Here is a 22,805-nt window from a genome sequence, read left to right on the forward strand (position 1 = left end):
CACTGCACTCCAGCCTGGACCACAAAGCGAGACTCCGTCTCAAAAAAAAAAAAAAAAAAAAAAAAAGATAAATTGGACTTCATCAAAATTGAAATCTTTTGACATCAATGGACACTATCAAGAAAGTGAAAAGAGGCTGGGTGCGGTGGCTCATGCCTGTAATCCCAGCACTTTGGGAGGCCAAGGTGGGAGGATCACTTGAGGTCAGGAGTGCAAGACCAGCCTGGACGACTTGGCAAAACCCCATCTCTACTAAAAAAAAAAAAATTAGCTGAGTGTGGTGGCATGTACCTGTAATCCCAGGTACTCCAGAAGCTGAGGCAGGAAGATCACTTGAAGCTGCAAGTGGAGGCTGCAGTCAGCCAAGATCATGCCACTGCACTGCAGCCCAGGTGACAGAGCAAGAAAGCAAGATTCCGTCTCAAAAAAAAAAAAAAAAAGGCCAGGTGCGGTGGCTCACGCCTGTAATCCCAGCACTTTGGGAGGCCAAGGCGGGCAGATCACGAGGTCAGGAGATTGAGACCATCCTGGCTAACATGGTGAAACCCCATCTCTACTAAAAAATACAAAAAATTAACCAGGCATGGTGGCGGGCACCTGTAGTCCCAGCTACTCGTGAGGCTGAGGTAGGAGAATGGTGTGAACCTGGGAGGCGGAGCTTGCAGTGAGCCCAGATCTCACCACTGCACTCCAGCCTGGGCGACAGAGCGAGACTCTGTCTCAAAAAAAAAAAAAAAAAAAAGTGAATATGGGAGAAAAGACACTGTAAAATAATATACCTGATGAGGGTCTAGTATCTGGAATATATAAAGAACCCTTACAACCCAACAACAAAAAGCCCAAGATCAAAATGAAGAGACTTTTCTGTAAATAAGATACACAAATAGCATATGAAACAATGCTCAACATAACTAGCCATCATGGAAATATAAATAAAAAATATAATGAGATAACATTCCATACCCATCAGAATGGCTATTATTTTAAAAGCAAACCAGAAACAAGTGCTGACAAAGAAGTGGAGAAACGTGAACACCGCTGTAAAATGGCAAAGCTGCTGTGGCTGACCCTTGCTACAATATGGAGGAAAAACATTGTGCTGAGAACCCAGCACAGGGCCACACACCTTAATCCCAGCTACTTGGGAGGTTGAGGTGGGAGGTCGCTTGAGCCTGAGAGTTCAAGTCCAGTCTGGGCAGCAGAGCAAGACTCCATCTCTACAAAGATAAAAACAATGTGTAGAAAGAAGCTGGACACAAAAAGGTCACATAATGTATGATACCACTTAACATGAAATACCCATAATGGGTAAATCCAGAGACAACAGGCTGTCGGGTCGGAGGGAGGATGGAATGTGTGACAGCTGCTTAATGGAGAGAGGATTTCCTTTGGAGTGATAAAGCTATCTTGGAACGAAGAGGTGGTGGCTGCACAATGTTGTACATGAACTAAATGTCACAGAAGTGTACATTTTTAAAAGTTAATTTTATGTGTAAATTTTACCTCAATAAAAAAATCTAGTCCGCAGCATTCCCTCACCAGGGTGAGCCCTCTTAGCCTCGCGTTTAAGCCCCTCCACAGCCCAGTGCTGCCTGGGCCTGGCCAACCACATTTCAGACATGTGCTCCAGCCACACCATCTGCCAGCTCCTAAACCTGTGGCTGTTTCGTCATTCCAGGTCCAGGTCACCTTCTCTCTGATGCCGTCACAGACACCGAGTGATCAGCAATGCCTCCTTAGGGCACACGGGGTCTTCTGAAACTTGCTTTGCTGTAATTCATACCTCAGCACATGATCTCCCAGGGTTGTCCCGTTTCAACAAGGAGAAATCAGTGTTTTCTGACCACCACCATGCAGGTGTCTTGCTCAGGTGACTCACGGCAATCTGCTAGGTATGGCTAGTTCCTTTTGCAGAGGGGAGGGCCAGGCTCAGGTGACTGAATGATTCACCTGCAATCACACAGCCTCCAAGTGGCTTCACATTCAGGTTCCAGCCCAGAACCCAGTCTCCAGGTGCCACTCAAATTTGTGAGTCGTATGAACCTGTGTCCAGGCCACACAGGAGAGGTAACCCAGCTGTGGGGGCGCTTGTCTGGTCATGAGATGGCTCAGGCTCCGCGTGAAGCCTCATGAGCCACACAGACCCTATCATAAATACACCAGCCTGGGGCTCCCCAGAGGTCAGCTCCAGGAAGTGGAATCATGCTAGTATTGTAATATTTAGTTAGAACTGATACCACCTGCACCTCGCTGCCATCCACACCCCTTCCACTCTCTGTATGCTAAAGATCAACTCTAGGGCCTGCCTCAACCCTGATGTTTCAGCTCCACTGAGGTCCCCTAGAAAACCTCAGGGGCTCTGCAGGCAAGCAGAGTGGGAGGGATGCCATCTGAGTCAGAAGGGGCTTTTGCCTTTGGGGGCCTGGGACTGTAAATACTTTCTGCCTACGCCACAGGAGGCATGGGAGCCCCCAGGAGAGGTCCCCTGCTGTGGCTCAGCATCCAGAGAAGGACCAGCCTCTGGTTTTTCCTGCCTTCAAAACACCAGCACCTCAGCCCCAGAACAGTCTGAGTCCAGCCTTTACTGGGCAAGGGATCCCAATGCCAGCCCCAAATCCAGCAGTTAGGCCCTCCGGTGAACTGCCTGGAGCACCAGGTACAAGGATGGGGCACCCTGGGAGGGGCCATGGTTACCTGGCACCAGCAGGGATGTGGAGATCACCGGCAGAGACAGACACACTGCTGGGATTGAATTATATCCCCCAAATTCATATGTTCAAGTACTGACCCCCAGTAGCTGTGAATGTGGCCTTACATGGAAATAGGGTCTTTGCAGATGATAAATGTGAGATGAAGTAATTACAACCAGCCTTAATCCACTATGATTGTGTCCTTATAAAAAAGGGGGAATTTGGACACAGACATGCATACAAGGAGGAAGGCTTGTAAGACTGAAGCTTCGATGTCACAAGCCAAGAAACAAGCAGAACTGGGGAGAGGCCTGGGGGCGATCCTTCCCACTCTTCAGAGAGAGCGTGACTCGGTCTCCTGGATTTCCCAACTCGGAGACGACAAATCTCCATTGCTCTAAGCCTCTCAGTTTGTGGTGCTTTGTTACAGCAGCCCTAGGAAAGGAACACAGGCATGCTCCATCCACCACTCTCTCCAGACCACAGCTGCCTCCTAAGCCCACCCGAGAGGGCGAGTCAGGGAAGTAGGGCTCTTCATGGGCCACCACTGCTATTGGGTGGTCATTTCCACTCTGTCTGGAAGTCCTGGTATCAGTTCTCAGTCTCCTGGAGCTGTTTTAGCTTCCACCCCACTGTCCCTGGGGCTGTCCTGAGCCTCCACCCCGCTGTCCCTGGGACTGTCCTGAGCCTCTACCTTGCTGTCCCTGGGGCTGCACCTGAGCCTCTACCTTGCTGTCACTGGAGCTGCCCTGAGCCCCCACCTTGCTGTCCCTGGAGTCCAGAAAGCCCAGGGCTGGTCAAACCCCACCCCTCATACCTCTCTTGGCCCCTCCTCCCAGCCGTCAATCCACTGGAACAGCCATTATGTCTCTTCATTCTCTAGACAGATGCCTCAGGAAGGCACAGAAAGGGGTCACACCACTTGGTTATGGTGCCTCACCTGTGTCCACTGGACTCAAGCTGGTCCTTTAATGGAGTGAGGGCAGAACAGGCTGTGGGGCCACATGCCATTGTCACAGAGGCCAGGGATAAAGCCAGAAAGGAGACGGGAAGGAAGGGCCTGTGGGTAGCAGCTCCTCCTCACAGGTGAACAGAGACGGTGAGGAGCGTCCAGCTTCCATCCTGGCAGGACCTGCAGCCACTGCTAGGGATCCCCTTTCAGGAGGTCCAGTCCTAGCCAAGGGCTGGCTCCAGAGACTTTAGTCCATTTTCTCTAGAATGGACATGATACAGCTGAGTCAGGACTCTAGAACGTTCAGGATAGACCTGCTGAGGACAGGAGGGAACAACATGCCCTGGAGATCCTTGTGCAGCCTGGGCCTCTGGCTGTGACCAGCTAGCACCCAGTGCCTCTTTGCTGGGTCTCTGGGCCCTGCTGGTTGCAGGAAAGGCCCCAGCCCAGGGCTGGGTTAGGCCCAGGCTCTGTGTTTCCTGGGAGGGCCAAAGGGTGGTGCCTCCCATAGCAGCCCAAGGCACAGTAGTCACTGCCGCCGCTTCTGCCCTCTGAGTCTGGGGGAGCCGGCCTGTGGGGAACATGGGGGCCGGTTCTCCTGCGACAGGTAGGCAAGCAGCTGTGCCCTCCACTCCACACCACCCTGCTGGCAGCACATTCTTCAAACTCAGGATGGCTGGGAAGCTGGTCCCAGTGCCCTCCTGCTTCTCCAGGCCTGGGGATTGCCAGGGATGCATGGGGCCACAGGTGAGCAATGCAATGGTCGCCAGATACCAAAGTTCCTGTTCTCTTTGCCACACTACCCCATTCCCTTCCTATCACAATACCCTTCTCCAACCTCCGTCGATTCTCCTGTTCCCCCGACCCCCACCGTCAGATCTCCCAGCCATGGCTCCTCCTCCTGTTCCACCCATGACCCCACAGGAAGGTTGGTATTTGTGCTCCTGTCTCTCACAGAGCAGCCTGGGAGCTCCTGAGAGCAGGGCCAGAGTCTGAATTCTCTGGGTTAAGGGCTATTGACCTCAGCCCAGACCACTTGTGGCTCTCCCCTGAGATGTGCACGTGGTCAGGTGAGCACAAGGTCAGTCACAGACACTCCAAAACCCACAGTCCACACCTAGGGCTACCATAACCGACCCAGAAATTCAGCTTCCAGGAATTTATCCTAATAATAACCAGGTGAAGGGCAAAGGGCAGAGGACAGGGTTGCCCACCCAAATGCTGCATATAAAACAGACACTAGAAACCATCCAGATGTCCATCTGTCGGACACTGCTGCATGATTAATGTACACCCACATCATGAAACGCTGGCCCCGGGTGGAAAGGCTGATGTTCATCTCTGTACTTTGGCATGGACAGATGCCCAGGATACATGGTTAAGTGAATACAAGGGAGTTCAAAACATTAAACTTTAATTGACATTTGTGTCATAGACACAGTGAATTACAACCTGAAGGGAAAACCCAGCCTGGGCCATTCGCAGACAGGTCTGCCTCCCAGTACTCGAAGTCCCTACACACAGAAATCTCAGGACACTCCTCATACCTCACTCAGTTAACTTGGTGGAGAAGTCCGGCCTTGTGCATGGGCAGATGGCAAGGCAGCCAGCAGCGGAACACTCCCCTCTCTAGAATGGCCTTCTCTGCCCACAAGTGCCCCGGAGCCTGACTGATCCAGAGCTGCCTGAGTGGGACACCTTTGACTTCTGATCCCATGAACATTTCTCAACTACAGGAAATTGCCAACCAAACTATTCAAACATGGCAGTGGGAAAGAATCAATGCTTTTCAGCAGAGCCCCCAGGGGAACTCTAGGGACCTTCATTTTGTATTCAGGATAAAGCTCTGCAACTCCTTGTGTTGACCAGCCAGACCATCCACACCTGCTCCTCCTGGGGTGCCGCCTGGCTCCTGAGGATAGTTCAGCCCAGGCTGCTCCCTGAAAACTCAAGGAGCATCCTGGCTCCCCAGAAGGCATCACCAGAGGCCTGGCTGTTGGAACACTGCACCTGGAAGAAAACACAATGTTAAACAGAGGCTTCCTTTCCAGGCTCAAGATCGGCCTTCCCACCTGGGCACCTCCTGACCTTGGGAAGACCCCCCCAAGTCTGGGCTCAGGAGGGAACGCTGCCCCACAGCATCCCTCACCCCAGCTCCCAGTCCAGTAATGTCTAGCCACAAATCATCCTTGTCCCTTGTTCATCTTTGCCTGGTGTATTCCCTCCAGTGGCACGAGCTGAACCCTCCTCAGCACCATGAGCTGCAGATCCAGGAGTAAAGAGGGAATCCTTTGGTGCTCACAGGGAAGCCTCACCTGGCTGGAGGGCAGGGCCTGGCTCAGCTCCATGGCAGACACAGGGCCAGGGAAGGCAGGTGGGGCTGGGGCCAGCTCCAGAGGGCTGGAAAAGAGACAGTGTAAGGATAGGCCTGTCTCAAGGGGACACTGGGTGACAAAATCCACCCAGCTGTGCTTTCTTCCTCAACAGGAGCCATTCTAACACTTGACTTATCAGAACACTCTCTTCCTGCAGGGTTGTAATGTATGTAGGGTGTTAGGAGGGGAATGTTACACGGAGAGCAGGGTCACCTGGTGGGTCATAGGGGCAACTGCATAGAGGGCTCAGAGCAGGCTCATGGAAGAGCCAGTGAGCAGAAATGTGGAGGAAACAGAGACCTCAAAGGAGGAACAGGCCTGGGCTGTGGAGACAAGACTTCAGGCAGCAGGAGGGAGAGCAGGGATGCACGGCACAGTCACTCAGGGCCAGGGTCAGTGGTTCCTCAGCAAGGTCAACGCATACCTAGCACGTGACATGGCCACAGCTCTCCTGGGCATGCACCATGAGAAATGAAAGCAGGTGTGCAGACTATACACATACAGGATGTTCACAGCAGCCTTATCTGTGATGCCCCCAAATCCCCATCCATAGGATGAGGGTGAAGAAGCTATAGCACATCCATGCCGTGGCACGTCGCTCCACAGAGAGGAATGAACTGTTCATGCATCCACAACACAGTGACTCTCAAAGTTGTCATGCAGAGTGAAGGAAGCCAGACCAGACCAAAACAAAGACCCGAAAGTATACCATATTTACGTGAAATTCTATAAAATGCAGCTAATCCTTAGTGACAGAAGCAGATCCATGGTCCTGGGTGGCCAGGGAGAGGCGAAGGGCAGAAGGGTACACTGAAGACCTTCATCACAGTGGTGGCCTCGTGTGGATGCGAAAGTCACACTGAGAAAATTCAGGTGCTCCATCTACACATGTACAGCCAATCACACCACAACGAAGCCACTCTGAACGAAGGAACTGATGTTCTCAGGTTGAAGCATGGCCTTCAGATCGGAGTGGGGAGGCATGGGAGTTGGGGGAGCAAGAGGAGGGGTTGAGATGGCCACGTGGAGAGGTCAGGCAAGACACGGGACACCGTGGCCATGGCAGACTCTGCCTGGTGTCAGCTCTTAGCCATGAATGGAAAAGTGAGTCCATCTGTGTGGTGTACATTTTCTCACAATCTGGCTGTTTCAGCAAGCAGACCATGTGATTTAGGGGCCGTTCCCCCTTTTCTCCTCTGTCCCCCTGTAATTCTGCCCTCACTAGCACGAGCCTTGAGTCAACCTGGTTTCAGCTCCCTGATGAGGGAGACCCCACACCCTCGGGACCTGCTCTGCTCCTGGTGGCCCTCCTGTAGAGAAGATGGGGCGTCTGCTAGAACAGGAGTGGTGGGGGTGGTCGCCTCCCCACCAGAGGACCCCAGGCCACCCTGCCACACTCCTCCATCCCTCCTGTCTCTGCAGGATCCCACCTGCTGTGCTGGCCCCGAAGGCCCTGGTCATCTTCTGTTCTGAAGTCTACAGCACTAACACTATCAACAGCAAGTGTCAGGGAGGCTGTTCCAGACCCCCCAAGTCCCTTTAAAACTACAATTCGGAATAGAAAATCGGGATCTTGATTCTGCTCAAAAACTGACAGTGTTTGCTCAGGGAAAAGGAAACCCTAGCAAGAGGCTGCTGGGGTCCAGGGTGATTTGTGGGGAAGGGTGAACCCTGATTATGACCAATAAATGGGATGCCCACATCTGCTCTGATGTTTTGGGGTGCTCTTTTGAGAGAAAAACTACCCTTTTCTTCGTAGATGTAGGCTGGGGGGGACTGTTACAGTTTTCAGCAATCCAAAGGAAAGGGCCCTATCTGCACAGTCTGGGATGGTGAGTCTATAAATTGGGCATTACCATACCTTGTGGCCCGTGGTAAGTATTGTCCAGGCCTGTGGCTCTTCAGGGCTTACCTCTGGGTGAGGATGAATTCAGGAGCTTGCAGTGGGGGCTGTGTCACCAGGAGGCTGCCCACCCGTAGCTCTGTCTGTCCACCGCTTGTGCCCAGACCCTCCTCCAACTGCATGCTCTGGGGATAGCCACTGGGGGGGCCAGCAAACCCTGCATGTAATGAGATTCCACAGCACACTGGTAGGAGAAAGGAGCACAGCCCACGTGTGACGCAACCAAGACCTCAAAGCAGATGCAGCCTGCGGCCCCACCAGCCCGGGCCACGTGAACCAGACTCACGGTCCCCGGGCCTCAGTCTCCCTCTCTGAGGAAGGAACTGTCGCAACCATCGATCTCAACAGCCTTTCCAGGCTTCCAGAGACCAAGATGCGGTTGCATTCTGCTGACTTTAAACGCTGCTGTCATCACAGACCTCATGTGCCTTCAGTGCCAGAGTCAGAGTCTGCAGCTTGCTCCGCCCTGCTGCTGCAGAAGAATGTGCTAGGAGCCCTCAGTCTCCTTTTGTGGCTGGTTCACGGAGTGCTCAGCCACCAGCCCTTGGTGGTTTCCACTGTTACCTCCTACCAAGGTTACCAAGATGCCACTGAGGTATAAGCTGTCACTAGTTTCCACTCCCGGTGACTTTCCAGAGCGTATCTCAGAACATCACCCGCTCTTAGGCAAGCTACTGTGGATTTGGTCAATTCTGGGTGGACATTTAGGAGAGCTGTGGCCTGAAAAGGCAGGATTTTTTCCTGCCCTGAGTCTATTAGGCTGTAAAACAAGCATTAAGATAGCCCTGATCTAAAGACACAGAACAACAGGCCTCGGGGTGGGGCTCATGTGGTCCTCCTTCCTGTACAGCAGGGTGACCACCTATCCTGGCGCCCAGCTGCCCAGGGCCTTCTTAGGTCACAGGGACCTTCCTGACCATGTGCCCGCTTTCTGCTATTCCTTCTTTCATGCAGACCTGACAGACACTCCGGAGAGAAGAAATAATGTTCAAGCACCAGTTTGGACATTCTGCTTCCATCCATCATAGTACAGCAATAGATTACACATTCTCTTTCCAAGAGAAAGGGAAAGCCATGAGCACAACGTCCACTTTGTGCAGCCCATGGGGATGGGGTGTCTGGCAGGGAGCTGGGGTGTGGGGCAGGGGCTGAGATTCCCAAGGAGCTCAAGAGAGGGAGAACATCCAGGTGCCCAGGCAGCAGCAGGGAACCTGAAGGCAGGGGTTTCGACAGACAGAACAAAGGACTTCGCTGATTCCCACACAACATCCCCCCTCACTTGTGCAGGCCCCAGGTTTGAAGACCAGCTCCTCTTGTCCCAGTGTGAACACATCCAGTGACCGTCCCCACTCCAGCCTCGTTAAGTATAGACAGGCACATGTGAGTCTCCAACAGTTAAATAAAAAGGACAGCAAAAAAGGCAAGGTCAGTATGATCAAACTGACAAGTCCTCTCCAGAGCAGCGAGCCCTAAGATCCCTTCCTCTTTCTGGCCCTGCATCAAGGAAGGGCCAGAATCCACAGTCCCAACAGTCCTGCGTTCAGTCAATGAAGCACATTAAAAAAAATTATTATTAGGAACCTCAGAGAAGTATAAGATATTGCATCCATAGAAAGTAACATAATCTATGAAGGAAGAAGAGTTCAGAGATCTGTAAAGAAGGATTGAAATTCTCTTAAGATATACAACTGTTGGCCGGGCACGGAGGCTCATGCCTGTAATCCCACACTTTGGGAGGCTGAGACAGGTGGATCACTGGAGGTCAGGAGTTCGAGACCAGCCTGACCAACATGGTGAAACCCCATCTCAACTAAAAATACAGAATTAGCCAGCATGGTGGCACATGCCTGTAATCCCAGGTACTTGGGAGGCTGAGGCAGAAGAATCGCTTGAACCTGGGAGGCAGACGTTTCAGTGAGCCGAGATCGCGCCATTGCACTCCAGCCTGGGCAACAAGATCGAAACTCCGTCTCAAAAAAAAAAAAAAAAAAGATATACAACTGTTAAAACAAAAAAAATCAGATAACAGAATTTAAGAAATACCCAAAACACACATGCAATTAAAAAGATACAAGATAAAAGGTAAATTCTCTGGGAGACTGGTCCCAGAGTTCCAACATCCAAATAACACTTGTGCTTTAAAGAGAGAGCTGAAAACATGGAAGCAGGAACCTATCAAAGATATTATCAAAGGATATTAGAAAAAAATGCCCAGAGCTTACAGGAGACCTTATTATTATTATTTTTTGAGACAGAGCCTCACTCTGTCACCCAGGCTGGAGTGCAGCGGTCCAATCTCGGCTCACTGCAACCTCCACCTCCTGGGTTCAAGTGATTTCCTGCCTCAGCCTCCCATGTAGCTGGGACTACAGGCGCACGCCACCATGCCCAGCTAATTTTTTTATATTTTTGAGTACAGATGGGGTTTCAGCATATTGGCCAGGTTGGTCTCGATGTCTTGACCTCATGATCCGCCTGCCTCGGCCTCCCAAAGTGCTGGGATTACAGGCGTGAGCCACTGCGCCCAGTCAGGAGACCTTATTTTTTAAGATTAAAGTCTTAACAGCAAGATGAAGTAAAAAGACCCACACCTCGGACCCTCAGTGTGAAATTTCAGAACTTTAAGACCAAAAAAAAGAAAAAAAGAAAAGAAAAAAAGAATCTAAAAGCTCCAAGAAATTATGAGGGGTAAAAAGTATTTCAACTCAGAATTCCGTCCTTGCAAAATTGTTAACCAAACTTGAGAACAGACTAAAGACATTTTTCTAACAAATGAGGACTCGGATAATTTATCTTGCAGGCACTCTTTCTCGCAAAGTTAACTGAAACCGTTGGCAAACGAAACAAGGGAGTCAAATAAAGAAAGACCCAGACCTGAAATTCAGGACACCCTGGAGTAAACCCAGGGACACAGCATGGGAGCACTGTGGACAGTGGCTTCACTCCAGGCCTAGGGAGCTGCCACTTGGATGGGAAAAGGAAAATGGAGGGCCCCCAACAGTGAGTTTTTAGATGGGATGCTTCAAATGCTGGAAGATGTTAAAAATGTGATAAAAACAGACAATGTAAAAAGAAAAAGGAAAGGCATGGAAAAGCTCCAAGAAGAAAAAAAAGCTGAAGAGAAAAGATGTATATACCCATAGAATATTAAATATAGGTGAATTTGGCTGGGCACAGTGGCTCACACCTATAATCCCAGCATTTCGGGAGGCTGAGGTGAGTGGATCACTTGAGGTCAGGAGTTTGAGACCAGTCTGGCTAACATGGTGAAACCCCATCTCTACTGAAAATACAAAAATTTTGCCGGGTGTGGTGGCAGGTGCCTGTAGTTCCACCTACTCAGGAGGCTGAGGCAGGAGAATTGCTTGAACCCAGGAGGCAGAGGTTTCAGTGAGCCAAGATTGTGCCACTGTACTCTAGCCTGGGCGACAGACTAAGACTCCATCTCAGAAAAAAAAAAAAAGAAATTTCATAGAGCCAATTTCCTCCTTACAAAGTGAGAAATCACACGATTCTGGACAAAATATACATCTAAATACATATTCTTTAAATGATTTTACAGCTTCAGTAACTTAGAAACTAAAATCATGGGATCTCTACTACAGGTAAGGGGGGTGGACAAGTGGGGAGTCTAAGGAGCTCAGCCTCCTCTGCTGCACCCGGTGTTAACAGATAAATCAAGTGGACTGCAGTGGAGAGCAGAGGATGGCAGCTCCTTCCTTTCAACTTAACTCTTCCTCTCCAGTGATATGCATACACACATACACACCCACCCACCCACACACACACACACACTAAAATAGATGAGAAATAATCTGGGATGTTTGTGGGAAGAGTCTTTGTTCTGGCTACATTGGTTCCAGGTCTAATGAAATACCATGGGTTCAAGCCATGTGGCCCTACCCACACTTCTATCCCCTCAAACAGGACCTGAGTAGTCACAGTGTCTGGTGCTGAAACTCATGGTCTGTCTGCAGTGGACCCACCTGTAGGGCTGGGATCTCCAAGCGTGGCAATGGACACAGCCACAGCGGTGTCTGCAGGGCCCATCATGAAGTCCAGCCCGTGGCTGTGGACCAGCTGCCCAGTCTGGAAGGAAACTTCCTTGGAGGACGCCAGTGCAAGAGACATCAGCCAAGATTCAGGGGCAGCCAGAGAGGGGTCCAGCATGTCATTGCCAGCAGCCAGAGGGCAGAGGCCAGGGCCAGGGCAGAAGACGGGGAGGGTGGCAGGATCATGGCCAGGCCCCTCCTGGTACATCTCGCCACCTGGCAGAGACCTGGGGGACATGGAGAACACTGTCTCTTGGTGGGCAGAGCCTCCCTCAGGGCAGGGCAAGAGGGAGCACAGGGTGCACAATGGTGCTCAAACAGCACTGGTGTGCAGTAGGAACTCAACTGGCTAGTATTAACTCAATGAAAATCAAAACGGACGAAGTACTAGAAACAAACCACAGGGACAGCTGGGTTTGTCTTTAGGTGGCCGGCCTGCATGTGTTTCTTTCTAAGTCTGTCCCCACATTATCCAAGACAGACATGAACTCAGGAGATGAGTCAGGCGGCAGGAGCACATGTGGGGTCAGAAGAAGCTGTCCCCCACCCTAGTCCCTGACGTGGGCTCCTTGCTGGTGGCTTCCCTCTCCCTGGGGTCTGACCTGATCCCAGTGTGGGGGTCCTGTCACCCCTATGCCTACTCCATGCCCCAGTCTCCACTTGAGGAAAGGGAACTGAATAAGTGAGATGATTCCATGGCTGTGGAGATGATAGTACCTGACATCCACTGGCTTTGAGACTGTCTCATCTGCAGGAAAGGCTGTGGCTAAGGCCAGTGGCTCCCATGGTCCTTGGGTGGTCTGTGGGGACTGTGGAGGCCCCTTTTCCTCACGTTCCTCTGAAAGTAATGAGATGGGAGGGGAGGCTTAGTGAGGCCCTGGTTCCCAGCCTCCTTCCCAGCAGGTATGAGCAGCCCTGCCGATGGAAAAGGTTGTTGCCATGGGGCCATCCCAATATTTTTGCTTCTTGTCCTATCTTTGGTGTGAACCAACGATCCCTAATTGCCAACCCAGGACACCCCAAATCCTGGTGCTTGGTTCACTTCTCAAACTGACTCACCAACTCCTCCTCTGGCCACATGATACCCTCCTCCCCAGCCCAGCTCCTGGCCCGGCCACACAGTCACCTCGAAATGCAGAGGGGCAGCCACAGCCCAGCCTGTGCCAGTCTTGAGCCTCAGACCCTCAGACCCTGTGATCTTGCTCCCACAGAGGGACACCTGGAACCTACTGATTGGGGGAGGGCTACCCCTGTAACCAGCGTGGCTACCTAGGCCCGGCCCATCAGAAATCAGCTCCCCAACTACCAGGAGACTGGGGCCCTCGAGCCACTCACCTGACCACTGAGGCCTGTCCACAAACCCAGAGTCAACATGGGGGTTGCCTGAGGGCTGCAGGAGGTCAGGACCCCTCTCCCTTGCACCAGGGTCTTCAGCTGTGGCCTGCTGGGCTGGCTCCATGTGCTGGGGAAGGGCTCTTTGGCGGCGCCGGTAATTGGCAAACCAGTTGTACACCTGCTCAGGGGTCAAGCTTGTCTCCAATGCCAAGTTCTCCTGCCCCCAAACAACAACACTTCTAGCCCTGCTTCCATTCCCTGAGGACAGGGGGTGTGTAGAAGTGGCTCTGACAGCTCATTTACACCAAGAAAGGGGCTGAGAGTCCAGCCTAACCTCTCCAAGGACAGCAGGGAGCAGCGAGCATGAGCAGAACATGCAGGCCTCACCTCCCTGGGCTGATCCCCATGCCCTGAGCAGTGAGGCCAGGTCAGGCTGTCTGCACAGCCACACGTGCACGTCCCCCTGAGTGGGGCCCTTGCTAGGTCCACCCAGAAAACATGCCCGGGGCCACCCCAAGCCAGTGGAGGGAACCACACTGCCTGTGCCTGGCACAAACCCACTGTGCAGTGGAGAGCATGTCGGCCGGTGGATGCCTCGACCCATCGTCCCGGTGCCTGGCACACAGTGGGTGCTGAGTGAGCAGCCGTGGGGCCACAGACACGATGTTATGACTCCATGTGAGAAAATGAAACCTTTCATGTGGCAGACAGGACAGTCTGCAGGGGCTGCCTCTCAACAAGGTCCCTGTCCAGAGGAGCGGCTGAAGCCAACAGCACCCTGGGGGATGGGGCCACTGAGGAGCCTGGGGTGGGGGTATCCCCTTGGGGGAGGGGGAGGCACCAGGCGGGGACCCCCTGGGTCCTGGTGTCTTCTATTCTTACCCTCTCAGTCTTGCTGGGGTTGGTGTTCACCCTCACAGCGAAATCGTGCAGCTTCTCACGCACCTCTCTGGGGAAGTTCCGGCTCTTCAGCCCCTCCGGGCAGAGGGAGGGGGGCGGAGGGTTCCTGGGTGAGGACAGTGAGGAGGTGGTAACAGACAGGACCCCTCCAAATCTGTTCCCTTCTCCAGGCCTGGCCCTTTGCAGAAGGTGACACTTCCTTCCCTGTGCCTCCTCCTGGGGGATGCCTCTCTGCCTCCAGTGAGTGAAAACTAGAGTCTCTCCCACAGACATGTACAAGCCCTGACATACACTGTTCCAGAACATCTATAGGCGGCTCTGAGGAGCACCCTCTGTGGGCCCTTGCAGTGCTCCTGGGCCCATGGAGCTCCCGTGGATGGCCCTCCTGGACATACACACAGGCATCCTCACCCATGGAGGCCTCGTGCACGGCCTTCCTGGACGTACTCACACACAGGTGTCCTCAGCCCACGGAGCTCCCGTGGATGGCCCTCCCGGACACACACACACACACTGTTGTCCTCAGGACTTGGCTGCCACCCTGTGTGTGCTTTCCCATGCAGTGCTTTCTGTTCATCGCTGGTTTCCAGGTATCAGCCCCATTCTTGCATGAGTCCTCTGAGGCTTGCAGCACTCACACCCCTGCCACCCTGCATGGCCACGTCAGCTTTCTCCCTTCTTCTCTCACCCCCAACACCTCCTCCCAAGACTCACTGTCCTTGGGTGATCTGGTTGTCATTTCACCAACATGTTCTCAGAAGAGAAGCATCACCTGTGCCCCCACCAAACCTGCCAGCCCTTCTGCACTCCCCAAATGCCTGTGGGGCCCCTGGTGAGGGGGGGCTCCAGCCGTGGCACCTGCTCATCCCTCACATCACTAAGAACGCTCCCCTGAACTAACTCCCTGCTTCCCACCATCAGAATTTCTTCTAGTAAGTCATTCTCATGAGCTACTAAGCTCTGTAAATTTCTCACCTCCAGTGGTTACCCCATGACTCTGCTCCCGTCCCAGCTGAACTTCTCAAACAATGATCTTGGATCACTGCCACTGTCTCCCTGTCTCCGTGACACGCCTAGATCCCTGCACCTTACCACTAAAAGCACTTGCCCAGTTCACAAAATCCAAAGTTCATTTCTCAGCTCTCCTCTTAACTGGCACCTCCTCAGCCTCACTGGTTTCTGAACTCTGTGTACTTCTGGATTTCCTCTTCCTCTCACTGGCCATGTCTCAGCTAAATCTTCCTTATCCTCCTCTGGGCTGCAAAGTCCCAGAGGTCTGTCCCCTGAGCATAGAGGACCCCTCCTTTCTCTGTGCCCTACCAGGGTATCAGTGTCACTCACAGAGATGACAAAGGGACACATGTCTGAGAAGTGCTGGAGCTGGACACCGGGGGTGTTCCAGCTGGTTATGCTCCTCTCTAGTGCTGAGCTGATTTGAATATTTCATAAGAAAAAGATGACATATGCACCAATATTACTTGTCTATAGAAGACGTGTCATCCCAGTGCCTACTTGGACATCTAAAATGCGTCTCACACATCACGAATCCCAAAAGAACTCCATCCCCCTTCTCCAAACTTTTCCCCAGACCCTGTGCACCTCAGTGAAGGAACCCTCATGCCCCTGGTGGTTCCCACACAGGCCAAGAGCCCTGGAGTCTACTTCAGTCCTCTCTTTACCTCCTTCAATGTGTTCAGCCCACCAGCAAACCCCCCAGCTCCACCTCCAAAATCTACCCTGACACAACCCTGTCCACTTTCCCCAGCCACTATCCCAGCCCTGTGCCATGCCTGGAACCTCTTAGAAACTCCAGCATCTACTCCAGATCCCTGTATCTGCATCTGGTGTGACTCAGATGCCATCCCTTCCTGACACCCCCCGGGGACCATCAGCATGGTCATAACCCAAACCAGCAGCTACCATGGCTGCAGGCCCAATGTCCTCCTGCTGCTCATCAGCCTCTAAGGCAGGGTGGGTGAATCCATTCCACCACCTGCTTCTACAGTCACAGGCTAAGAATTGTTTTCACATGTTTCAAGGGCTGTGAACACATACACCCCGAAATATTTCCCATCTGGCCCTGAACACCAAGCTTCTCTGACCCCAAGTCTTTGAATGTGCTGCCCCTTCCTGGAAACTTCTGCGCACGTGGCTGGCACGTCACCACACTCAAGACTCTCCTCCAAGACTAGGACCAGCCTGCACTGACCACCCCATCTAAAGCAGCCAACCTCGCACAGCCCTCTTCTGAACCTATTCTCTGCATAGCACTTCTCACTCTCTGAATTATGTGATCTACTCTATTTCCTCGTCTGTCGGCCATTGTCCACATCCCAATGTCAGTTCCATGGAGGCAGAGCCTGGCCTTCATCCCCAGCACCTCCCAGAACCCAGCAGGCAGGGGACACTTAACAAACATGTCGACAAGATGACAAGATGACACCACTGCACTCTGGAGGGCTGCCAGCATGCCCACGGAGGGCTACAGTCACATCCCCTGAAGACCCCACAGCTGATTTACTGCAGGGCTTCTGACGACTTGTCTTACTGTGTCACTCTGTTTGATGGGTACCACACAAGAACATTCTCTGGGCCAAAAAGGTACCCAGGTCTTCTTCCTCCAGCGACCAGTGTTCTTACCGACCAGGCCCTGTGGCTCAGGAATCTTTCATGACTTGGGCTGTCAGGAGTCCACAGCAAGATCTACAGCCCTTTCCTGACCAGTGGAGAGCACCTGAGATGAAGAGTAAAGGCTACCAGGAGTTTGAGACCAGCCTGGGAAACACAGCAAGACCCTGTCTCTACAAAAAATTAAAACTTAGCCGGTCATGGTGGTCACAGCTACTTGGGGGGCTGAGGTGGGAGGATCGCTTGAGCCCGGGAAGTTGAGGCTGCAGTGAGTTGTGACGGTGCCACTGCATGCTCGTCTGGGCAATGGAGCAAGACCCTGTTTGAATTTTTTTTAAAGGCTCCAATTTCTCAGTGTCTGGGCTAGAGTCCTGGCTTTGCACCTCTCTCTTGTGTGGAACCTCAGGTTACCCTTTCTGTGCCTCCGTTTCCTCATCCGTAAGTGGTGATGATGGCGATAATAATAATTACTAGTAGTAACATAGATTTAGTGCTGATAATGGCGGCGATGACAAGGACTACCACTTATTTAGTGCCTATCATGTGCCTGGTACTGTTCTGAGCACCTGGCGTGTAACTCGTGCTAACACTGGCAACATTCTCACTCTCACTTCTTTGAAAGCCCTTGCAGCCCCTCAGTGGCCACCCAGAGCCCAGATGTGGGGATTAGATGACCTGGGGACACATGCTGTGCCGCTCCCACCTGCCTTCCACCTCCACTGTTCCTGGCCCAAGGGCCCCCTTTCTGGCCAGTCCCTGGGTGGATGCTGGGCGGAGATGATCAGGATGCCCACCTCCTGGCCTTAGCCTCAGTCACCCTGCGGTCAGCCATCCATTTCCAGCCAGCAGCTGACTGAAGCAGCTGGTGGAGAGTGCAGCTCAGTGACCAGCATCCAGCACAGGTGTGACCCACACTGAAGCCATGTTATGCTGACTACACTGTGACTATTACTGCTCTGCTGGACACTTCCCGTCCGCACCTCCTCACCTCTACTTTGCTTCAGCCCCTCTGGGGTTTGCACGGTCCGTCTAATCCCTCGGGATCCCCATTAAATATGCACAAGTAAAGGCTTCTGGGTTACCTCTTCCTGCAGCGGAACTTCTGCACCGGGGTGAGCGCAGCCACGCCCAGCCTCCTCATGACCAGATGGTAGTGGATGTCGTTCCAGAGCTGCACCAGCTCCTGGCTGCCTCCTGGCACCTGGCACCCCTGCCAAGAAGAGTGTACTGAGCCCTGGCCACCTGCCCATCCTGGAACACTGCTGGGACCTGCGTCTGCCATCCCAAACCGACTCAGCCTTGGGGAAGGCAGTGATGGGAAGAGCAGGGTTCTGGGTTCAAATCCACTGATTTTGCAAAGTGCCAGTGTGGCCACGCAATGCAGGCGTGAGTCAGACGGCCCCTGCTCCATTCTCAGCAGGCTCAGCGGTATGACCCTAGGCCTGCCAGGTCACCTCACAGACTTTGGGCAGATGCACTCACATCAGTCTGCCTTTAAACCTTCAACCCTCCCCAAAACACAAGATGAGCACAGCTCCCAGATGTACCTCAAAGGTAAGGCACACGTGGCAAGGGAAAGTCCAATAATTCTCTTTTGGCCAACAGCAAAGGAGAGGTGGAGCAGTGGTTATAACCACGTGGTGTGATCTGAGGGCCTGATGTGTGATTCAAGTCTTATGTGAAAGACCTTTGTCTCCCAGCAGTAGTACTGACCCCTCGGGTACTTGGCACATTCTAAGGTGAGGGGGATGAAGGGGTCCCGTCCACGTAACCAGACTTTGCTGATGATGGAAGATGCCTGGTGCTGGTCTCCCGTGATTCCTGTGTGGCTCCCATAATTTCCTCAATTCCAATCATCTGCCACAGGAGTGATCCCTGTGGCCCCACACTGGCCTTTAACTACAGTGTTGCCTGGACCATCCTGGCAAGGGAGGTGCTGAGAATCATTCAGCTTTCTCTCTGAGGCATCAGAGAGGCCCAGTCTTGCTCAGCAGTGACCCCACAGAGCCGATGGCTCTGTGCCCCCATCTCCTCTCAGCACGCAGCCTTCAGGGAACCTGCATGGGAACCTCCCCCTGCCCTGACTTGGGGGCAGGACTGGGCAGGAACACCCTGCACAGGCTGGGGTTGCTGCCCGTTCTTGACGTGGTGGTCCCTTCATGCCTCCCAGGTCTCAGCCACAAGTCACCTCCTCAGACATACTCATGGGTCACCCTGACTGAGCTTCTAATTCCTCTCCAGGGGGTTTTCATCACTGATGCCAGCGGTTGCCTTCACCGCAGTTGTTACAACTCTAACTCTGCACTCCCTCGTTTGTTTACTTCATTTATTTTGACAGATTTGAAAGACCTTGAGCCCTGCTAGGTTCTAGGTGTCATGCTGTGTGTTAGCCAATCTTGCAGTGAGAAAGGCTGTGGCGGCCCTGCCTTGTGGGCCTTCAGTGCAGTAAGGGAGGCAGATGGAAGGCACAGTGACAAACCACCTTCTTTTTTTTTTTTTTTTTTTGAGACGGAGTCTCGCTCTGTCGCCCAGGCTGGAGTGTAGTGGCTGGATCTCAGCTCACTGCAAGCTCCGCCTCCCCTCAGCCTCCCAAGTAGCTGGGACTACAGGCGCCCACCACCTCGCCCAGCTAGTTTTTTGTATTTTTTAGTAGAGACGGGGTTTCACTGTGTTAGCCAGGATGGTCTCGATCTCCTGACCTCGTGATCCACCTGTCTCAGCCTCCCAAAGTGCTGGGATTACAGGCTTGAGCCACCGCGCCCAGCCGACAAACCACCTTCTAGTTACAAACACAAGAAGGGACAGAAAAGGATAATGAGGGGGCAATACTGGAGCGTGAGGGAGACACCACCTCCATGGGCTGCCATTTAAAGTAGAAACCAGAAGGGTAGGAAGGCACCAGCCACACGGAGAGCCAGGCGCCAGCCTCTAACAGAGGGAAAGACACCTGCAAAGGCCTTGGGACAGGGAAATATCTCGGGAGTTGGAATGGCAAGGAGACTGGTATGGCCACTGCAGAGGAGGCTGGGAGGAGCCAGAGGTGAGAGGACGGCAGCAGGCTCAGGCCCCGGCTCTGGGAGCCACTGCTCAGGGGCACACCATGACACCATCTGCATTGTAAAAACTCCCTCTGGCTGCTGTGTGAACAGGTGGAGGAGCAGGAGGACACCACACTAGCTTGGTGGAGGGGGGGGTGGGGTTGGAAGGAACTGAGTATCTTGAAGGTAAACTCACAATGAATTATGCATGAACTGTATTACAGGGTCAAAGAAAGGAAAAATAGGCATTCAAATTCCTTTTTGGAAACCCTTTGGACCACACGTTTTCTGCAATTCAGAATTTTTCAGATTTCAGCAAGTAACACAGGCATCCGGCACATGACATGCACCACTCAGCACCACCTGGGGCAGTGTCCTGTCATCAAGCATACAAAACGTTCAGTGGTCACATTAGTTGGAATAATAAACACTGTAAATAGCTTCAGATCAGCACAGGTCAGGTTCAATGCCTAATGCGTTGAGGTTGAAGGTACCAGCAGGTGAGTGACAAAGACACTTTTGTTTTTCAGAGTTCTCCAATGCAGCCAGGGAATGAGAGGGGGTCTGTCTGAATGCCTTGCTAAGATGTTGGCTCTCCAAAGGCAGGACTGCATTTTATTCACTCACTTTGTTGGCATCATGCCTGTCACAGATCACCACTCAATAGGGATTTGACGAATGAGTAGTTTTAACTCAGATTACCAAACTAGTTAGAGTTCAGTAACATGAGAGTGGACTAAGCTTATATAAAATCCGCCTCCCACGTTTTTCCAAGGCCTGGGGTTGGACCTCCAGCCAACGGGTTCCTACTAACTCCCGGGTATTACTGCAGTGCCTGGCATGGGTGGAGGCTGCCTGGAGAAGTTGCTACTTCTCTCTGTACCCCACGCCTGTAGCCCAGGCCTACCTCTAGGAGCCGGCAAGCTGCCTGCTGCTGCTCCTGCTGGTCCAGGACACGAGCACACGCCAGGGCCACATCTGCATTGTCCAGCAGGTGCAGGCGGAGGGGGCTGTCCAGAATGGCTGCGACCAAAGGCTGCACTTGGGCAAGGTCATCCTGGAAATCTCGGCACAGTCTGCCTGCAAGGGTTACCAGCTCTGCTGGGGGTGCGTGGGTGTCCTCATGCTCCTTCAGCAGAGTCAGGAAGCTCTGCATCCTGTGCTGGGTCGTGGCCACTCTGCCAACACAGAGAACAGTCACAGGAATGGCCAACACTGACCATGTCCTTTCCATCAATCGCCCAACCCACTCTGCAAAGCAGGTGATGCCACGGCTCGTGAGCCATGGACACTTGTAGAGTAGGAATAAGACCTCACACATTCCGAGAGAGGGCACCACCATAGCAGACATCCTCTAGAATTTCCTTCTAATCCCCAAAATACTTTAGTCCTTAACAAACACGGCTGTGCACCAAGCACTGGGCTGGGTACTGTCTGCAACAGCTCCTCCACTTCTCTGAACCTTCCACCTGGCACCCTGGTCCACAGCCCACCCTGTTCCTCTCAGCTCTGCTTGCCCTTCCTTTCCTCCACGCTGTCATACACGTCATGATTATGTTTCATCTCACTCCTTCTCTGGGCTCAGTAGGGTAGGGACCTTGTGTGCAGGGGTCACCAGTAGATGCCAAGGCCTTCCATCTGAATCCACATACATGCACTTGTTTTAACAGCAGAAACTGCTTATGCCAATACTTAATCCAAACAGTGTCAAAGACACACTTCGCAATCACACGCTTGGTCCTGCATCCACACAGGAGGAACCTTGACTTGTTCTAACGGGGCCTCACCTGAGGACATTTAGGCAGCTGCCAGTGACTGCTTTTCCCAACATAAAACCTTTCCCAATCGATCTTACTTCTGCGGAATACACTGTTATTCCAAAAAGTTTGTAAACCCTCACGCCTCAAAGAACCAGCTAGGCTGTGCGCTCCCTGGCGAGGGGTTCTTTCTGCCTGCATCATCTCCCGTGCCCGCCAAGGGACACGACCTCGTCTACTCCACCCTTCCTGGGCTCTAGCGCCATCTCACCCAGGTCCCGAGTCAGGGCTCTGCGTTTCCAGCTGCCACAGTGGGCAGGAGGCCCTGGAGCCGGGGTCCCTTGGGGGAACAGAGGCTGCAGAGGCCTTGGAGGAGGGCAGAGGAGGCTCCCAGGCCTGGGTTTCCTGCAACGCCAACCCCCACCGGCTCTGGGAGGGGCGGGGTTCCTGCCATTTCAGGAAGGAAAAAGGTTCCCGTGGGGTACCTTGGCCTGTCCGCCCAGTGCCCTGAGGGGCACCCGGCTCCGGCTGGAGGGGAAGGGTCGCGGGAGGTGGCTCTGCGTGGCTCCCTGACTGTGGCGGGACCCCCCCCTCCATGGCCCCCGCCTCCCTACCTTTCTGGCGCGCGGCTCCCTGAGGCCGAAACTGCTGCCTGGGGCTCCAGCCCGGGAGGCTCCGCCCTCAGCCTCACCCCGGCCCCCGCGCCCCCCTCACCCTCCGGGGGCCCCCTTACCCTCAGGGACTCCTGCCCTCGTGCCCCTCACCCTCCAGGACCCCTCTGCCCGCGCGTCCCTCACCCTCCCGGACCCTCCCCTGCCCGAGCGCCCCTCACCCTCCGGGACCCCTTCAGCCCTGGCGCACGTGCTTGGCGCGCACCCGGGGCTGGCGAGGAGGCGCGGGGCAGCGCAGAAGGTGCGGGTGCTACAAAGTATCCAGGCCGCGGCCAATCCCCGCGAGGCCCCGCCCACAAGCCGTCCCGGGGACCCGAGCCCCTCAGCCTCCCGGACAACCGCGGAAGCCGGGGGAGCTGAGGGGTCTGTGGGAGATCTGGTGTACGTGGCATCTGCGGGTCCGAGGAGTCCCGGGCGTCCCGGGGGACCTGGGGTTTCTGGGGTGCGCAGTGCGGGGTCAGAAAGGCCTGGAGCTTTGCGTTCTCGAGCGCTGGAAGGAGCAGG

At 53.5% G+C, this 22,805-nt stretch overlaps 1 protein-coding gene across 1 annotated transcript; it reads right to left on the reverse strand.

Annotated features, from left to right (window-relative positions):
* Nucleotides 1–5,039: 5,039 nt before the first annotated feature.
* On the reverse strand, nucleotides 5,040–22,550 carry ANHX (anomalous homeobox). Its single transcript, XM_077955956.1, has 10 exons — nucleotides 22,463–22,550; nucleotides 20,781–21,051; nucleotides 17,918–18,045; nucleotides 14,190–14,313; nucleotides 13,308–13,524; nucleotides 12,690–12,810; nucleotides 11,907–12,199; nucleotides 7,930–8,077; nucleotides 5,958–6,042; nucleotides 5,040–5,652 (listed from the first exon to the last, which is right to left on the reverse strand). The coding sequence occupies exons 2-10, from the start codon at nucleotides 21,027–21,029 to the stop codon at nucleotides 5,566–5,568; spliced, it is 1,452 nt and encodes a 483-aa protein (XP_077812082.1). The 5' UTR covers nucleotides 21,030–21,051; nucleotides 22,463–22,550; the 3' UTR covers nucleotides 5,040–5,565.
* Between the last annotated feature and the right edge of the window lie 255 nt (nucleotides 22,551–22,805).

The sequence above is a fragment of the Macaca mulatta genome, chromosome 11 (assembly GCF_049350105.2).
Source record: "Macaca mulatta isolate MMU2019108-1 chromosome 11, T2T-MMU8v2.0, whole genome shotgun sequence".
Lineage (NCBI taxonomy): Eukaryota > Metazoa > Chordata > Mammalia > Primates > Cercopithecidae > Macaca > Macaca mulatta.

Excerpts from the sequence above, each read along its gene's own strand:
- ANHX (XM_077955956.1), bottom strand. The coding sequence starts at position 21,029 with ATGCAGAGCTTCCTGACTCTGCTGAAGGAGCATGAGGACACCCACGCA. Across the intron at positions 8,078-11,906 it reads TGGAGATCCCAGCCCTACAG|GGTTTGCTGGCCCCCCCAGT; the intron begins GTGGGTCCACTG and ends CATTACATGCAG. Across the intron at positions 5,653-5,957 it reads AGGCCCTGCCCTCCAGCCAG|GTGCAGTGTTCCAACAGCCA; the intron begins GTGAGGCTTCCC and ends GTTTTCTTCCAG.